This window comes from Bubalus bubalis, chromosome 11 (genome assembly GCF_019923935.1).
Source record: "Bubalus bubalis isolate 160015118507 breed Murrah chromosome 11, NDDB_SH_1, whole genome shotgun sequence".
Taxonomy (NCBI): domain Eukaryota; kingdom Metazoa; phylum Chordata; class Mammalia; order Artiodactyla; family Bovidae; genus Bubalus; species Bubalus bubalis.
The window spans coordinates 90,813,737-90,818,481 of record NC_059167.1 but is presented as its reverse complement, the minus strand read 5'-3'; the positions used below and the strand labels follow the sequence as shown (position 1 = coordinate 90,818,481).

Below are 4,745 nucleotides of genomic sequence, written 5' to 3'. Positions count from 1 at the left end.
CTGGACCCCAGCCTGGTCCTGGACAGACTCTACCTCTGTCTGTCTGTCTGGTGTCCAAATACCCCTGCCCCACCAACCAAGGCGTGGGCCAGGTATTAACGTCGTCCTGGCACTTTCCCAGCTGAATGACCTTGAAAAGCCATATAAATTCTCTGACCTTCATTCTGAACACTTTAGATATTGTCCAAATACCGTGCAATAGTTGTTAATTATTGGCCCCATTTTGAGGAAGCAGAGGGTCAGAGTTAGGGTATCTGCACAAGGGGTTACAGCTGATTTAGTGCAGGTTAAATGGGATATCTTTGTAAACTGTCCTCATGGTGCCCTAAGGCCCGTAGGTGCCCACTATATGGTCACTATTATTATTATTATTTATCACACGGAAGTGAGTGACCCGGCAGGTGTCCAGATGCCCTCCGGGCCCTCGGCCATCCAGCCCGCTGGCCACTACATCACATGAGCCCTACTATCTTTAGCCAGGGAGATATTTATATCCCCCGGGGGAAGTTTCTGTCGCTGAGGGGAAGCCCCAGTGTGGGTGGCCGCTGCGTCCAGGCCCCCGAAGGTGGCCTCTGCCCCTCGAGCCCGCCATGCCGCAGGGCCCAGAGACCCCGGTGCAGGTGTGGGTGGGCAGCCAACTCTTCCAGGCAGACCGGGCCCTGCTAGTGGAGCACTGCGGCTTCTTCCGCGGCCTCTTTCGCTCGGGCATGCGGGAGGCGCGCGCTGCAGAGGTGCACCTGGGCGCGCTGAGCCCAGACGGCTTCCACACCACGCTGCGGGTGCTGCGCGGAGAGCGTCCAGCGCTGGCGGCTGCCGACGAGCTGCTGCAGGCCGTGGAGTGCGCCGCCTTCCTGCAGGCGCCTGCGCTGGCGCGCTTCCTAGAGCACAGCCTCACGTCGGAGAACTGCGCGCTGCTGTGCGACGCGGCCGCAGCCTTCGGCCTACACGACGTCTTCCACAGCGCCGCGCTCTTCATCCGCGACGGCGCCCTCGAGCTGGCGGCCGAGCTGGCGCTGCCCGAGGCCCGCACCTACGTGGCGGAGCTGCGACCCAGCAGCTACGTGGCCGTGAGCACACATGCGCCGGCGCCCGGCTTCCTGGAGGACCCTTCGCGCACCATGTGCTACCTGGATGAGGAGGAGGACACCTGGCGCACGCTGGCCGCGCTGCCCCTGGAGGCCAGCACGCTCCTGGCCGGTGTGGCCACGCTGGGCAACAAGCTCTACATTGTGGGCGGTGTGCGGGGCCCCAACAAGGAGGTGGTGGACCTGGGCTTCTGCTACGACCCCGACGGCGGAACGTGGCGCGAGTTCCCCAGCCCCCACCAGCCGCGCTACGACACGGCGCTGGCCGGCTTCGAGGGCCACCTCTACGCCATCGGGGGGGAGTTCCAGAGGACAGCTATGAGCTCAGTGGAGCGCTACGACCCGGCCTCGGGCTGCTGGAGCTTCATGGCCGACTTGCCGCAGCCAGCTGCCGGCGTACCCTGCGCACACGCCCGCGGCCGCCTCTTCGTGTGTCTGTGGCAGCCGGCAGACACGACGGCCGTAGTGGAGTACGCTGTGCGGGCTGATGAGTGGCTGCCCGTGGCCGAGCTGCGGCGCCCACAGAGCTATGGCCACTGCATGGTGGCCCACCGCGACAGCCTCTACGTGGTGCGTAACGGACCTAAGGATGACTTCCTGCACTGCGCCATCGACTGCCTCAACCTAGCCACGGGCCAGTGGACAGCGCTGCCCGGCCAGTTCGTCAACAGCAAAGGCGCGCTCTTCACTGCCGTGGTGCGCGGCGACACCGTCTATACAGTCAACCGCGTGTTCACCCTGCTCTATGCCATCGAGGGCGGCTCCTGGAGGCTGCTTAGGGAGAAGGCCGGCTTCCCACGGCCCGGTTCCTTGCAGACCTTTCTCCTGAGGCTGCCTCCCGGTGCCCAGGGTCCTGTGGCCTCGACAACACCAGAACTGTGATCCTTAGGCTGGACTTTCGGACTAGATGCCCAGAGTCTTCTGTGAGCTATGGCTGAGTCTATGAGAGTGACCTTAGGAGCTGCCGGGAACTTCAGGCCCTGGTTGAGATGTCCAGGGTCTTGTGACTTCTGGTTGTGTGAAGGTATCCAAGAATCTCAGGAAGCATCACTCGGGATCTTAACCCTCAAATTACTTGGGCTCTCTTGAGAGCTGGTGGGTCACAATGTCAGTGGAAGGGTTGGGGGATAGGATTTCAATAATCCAGGCTTGTGTGTGAAAGGGCCAGTAATTGAGGACTGGCTGGGAGTGGGTTAAGTGATGTTAATGAAACTGCCAGTCAAGTAAGAATTAGGCACCTACTGTGTACTCAGCACAGCACTGGGCCTAATGTGATTGTAGTTACCAGACAGGGGTTCAAAAGCTTCGAGTCTAGCCCAGAACAACAAAGGGTTTACATGCACTTGTCTCGATCCACAGAGGGTTGAAGGCAACTTAGAAAAACAAACAAGAAACAAACCCTGCAATATAATCAAACAAAGTACTGAAGCAATCAGGACAAAGGGAAAATAGGGAGAGGGAAAATACGTTATTCCAGGCAGGAGGGTAGTAAACAAACTGTATTAAGACGGACAGGATAATTAGCTGCTGAAGGGGGAGATTCAGAAGAGGAGAGACAGGGAAAGCTGGGCAGATGGGAAGAGTCTGTGAGCCCTGCCTTTGAGGCAGAGCAGCTGTAGATGGAGGCCTCTGGGGAGGCTTCGAGGCTGGCCTGGCCTGTGGAGAGAGAAACTGAGCTGCACCTGGTGTGAGACCTGTGAGGGAGAATGGGATTCCCCGCACCGTTTAACGGGATGTGGGCCCACAGGAGAGAACCCAGTCAGAGGTCTCTTACCCACTGCCTTTTCTGTCATCACCCCAGGGGCAGTGGACTGTTAATTTTCATGACTGCAGGTTACTCAAAGTATGAGCCCAATTTAGAGCAGGTCTGATGGTGGCTCTGCTGGTAAAGAAGCCGCCTGCCAAAGCAGGAGACATGGGTTCGATCCCTGGGTCAGGAAGATTCCCTGGAGAAGGAAATGGCAACCCACTTCAGTATTCTTGCTTGGGAAATCCCATGGACAGAGGAGCCTGGTGAGCTACAGTCCATAGGGTTGCAAAAGAGTCAGATAGGACTTAGTAAATAAATAAGCAGCCTCCATTGCTGCCATTCACTGAACCTGGAATGCCTTTCTGTCTCTCTGTTGCCTCTGTACCTACCTCCTCTGTGCAGGGTTGGCTGTTCCCAACCTTGATTGCCTGCATTGCTCATTGGACCCCTGGCTGACGTCATTGTCTGTGTGTGTATGTGCACATTCATGCAGCTGTGCACATATGCAGATAGCAAGAACAGAGATTTATTGTGCTGTCAGCTGAGCTGGGGCACTTTCCTACCTGCAGAATCAAATGATGAGGTCCTACAAATGAACATATCTATGAAACAGAAGTAGGCTCACAGACATAGAGAACAGGCTTGGGGTTGCCAAGGAGGAGGAGGGTTTGAAAGGGAAGGATTGAAAGTCTGGGTTTAGTAGATACAAACTATTACATACAAAATGGATAAGCAACAAGGTCATACTTATGTATAGCACAGAGAATTATATCCAATATCCTGTGATAAACCATAATGGAAAAGAATAAGAAAATATATATATATATCTAGACATATATATATGAGTCACTTTGCTGTACACCAGAAATTAACACCAAATTGTAAATATTTCAATAAAAATTTTTTTAAAAAAGAAAAACATGAGGTCCTAAAAGACCCCAGGCTATAGCAACCACTAGTTAGGGATCTGGTGCTGACCTCTGGTGTTAGGACTCTTATCTCTCCTTTAGCATACCCATACGCTGGTCTCTGGTCAGATGCCCAGCTCAGTCATCCACCTGCTCCATGCCCCTGGGCAGACGTCTTTGAGTGGTCCTAAATGGTCTCCATCCTCCAAGATGCAAGGCCTGTGGGAAATCCTGGCCTCGTCACAAATGGCGAGTATGGCATCAGCCGGACACCTCCTGGGCATGGAACCTAGTGTCTGGGTTGCCCCTTGCTCCCTTTCCCTTGAACTATGTCCCAAACCCTGGAGAATGTGGACCTAGAAGCGTGGGACCTTTCAGGCCTGGATTAATCTAATCTGATGAGTCACAATAATAAATCCTGACTTTTATATCCTGTGAATGATGTGCAGAGTACTTTCTCATCTGTCTTCCCATTCTAGCCCTGCCTCAGCCTGAGAGTTGGGTACCTTCTCCCAACTGATGAGATATGTGAGGTTCAGTGACCAAGTGGCTGGCCCATGCCACAGAGCCCCTCACTTTTTTGTTCTATCAAAGTGTAATTTTATTCACATGTCAAAGATTTATCTAACTCATTAATAAGGGGATCAAAAAATAGTAAGGCTGGTTCAATGGTCCACTTGAGAGGCAAAAGGTCTGTATATTTTGTTGGAAAAGATACACCGAAATAAGTTTGCTAAGGTAGAGGTGAAGCTGGTTAATATCTTATAGGGAATAATACCATAAATTTTGTGGTTCTCTACTGGGCTAAATTCCTTTTCATATTCACATACATGCACATACATACTTGTATGTGCAGCTACAAGTTAGCATATAACTCTACAAAGTCAGGACCCTAATCAATAGTAAATTGTTGGGACTTTTCCAGTGGCCCAGTGGTTAAGAATCTGCCTTGCAATGCTGGGGACACAGGTTTGATCCCTGGTCAGGAAACTAGGGTCCCAC

At 53.5% G+C, this 4,745-nt stretch overlaps 1 protein-coding gene across 1 annotated transcript; it reads left to right on the top strand.

Moving 5' to 3' along the window:
- Positions 1-505: 505 nt before the first annotated feature.
- Positions 506-3,626, top strand: KBTBD13 (kelch repeat and BTB domain containing 13). Its single transcript, XM_006050181.4, has one exon. The coding sequence runs from the start codon at positions 591-593 to the stop codon at positions 1,965-1,967; it is 1,377 nt and encodes a 458-aa protein (XP_006050243.1). The 5' UTR covers positions 506-590; the 3' UTR covers positions 1,968-3,626.
- Positions 3,627-4,745: the final 1,119 nt, after the last annotated feature.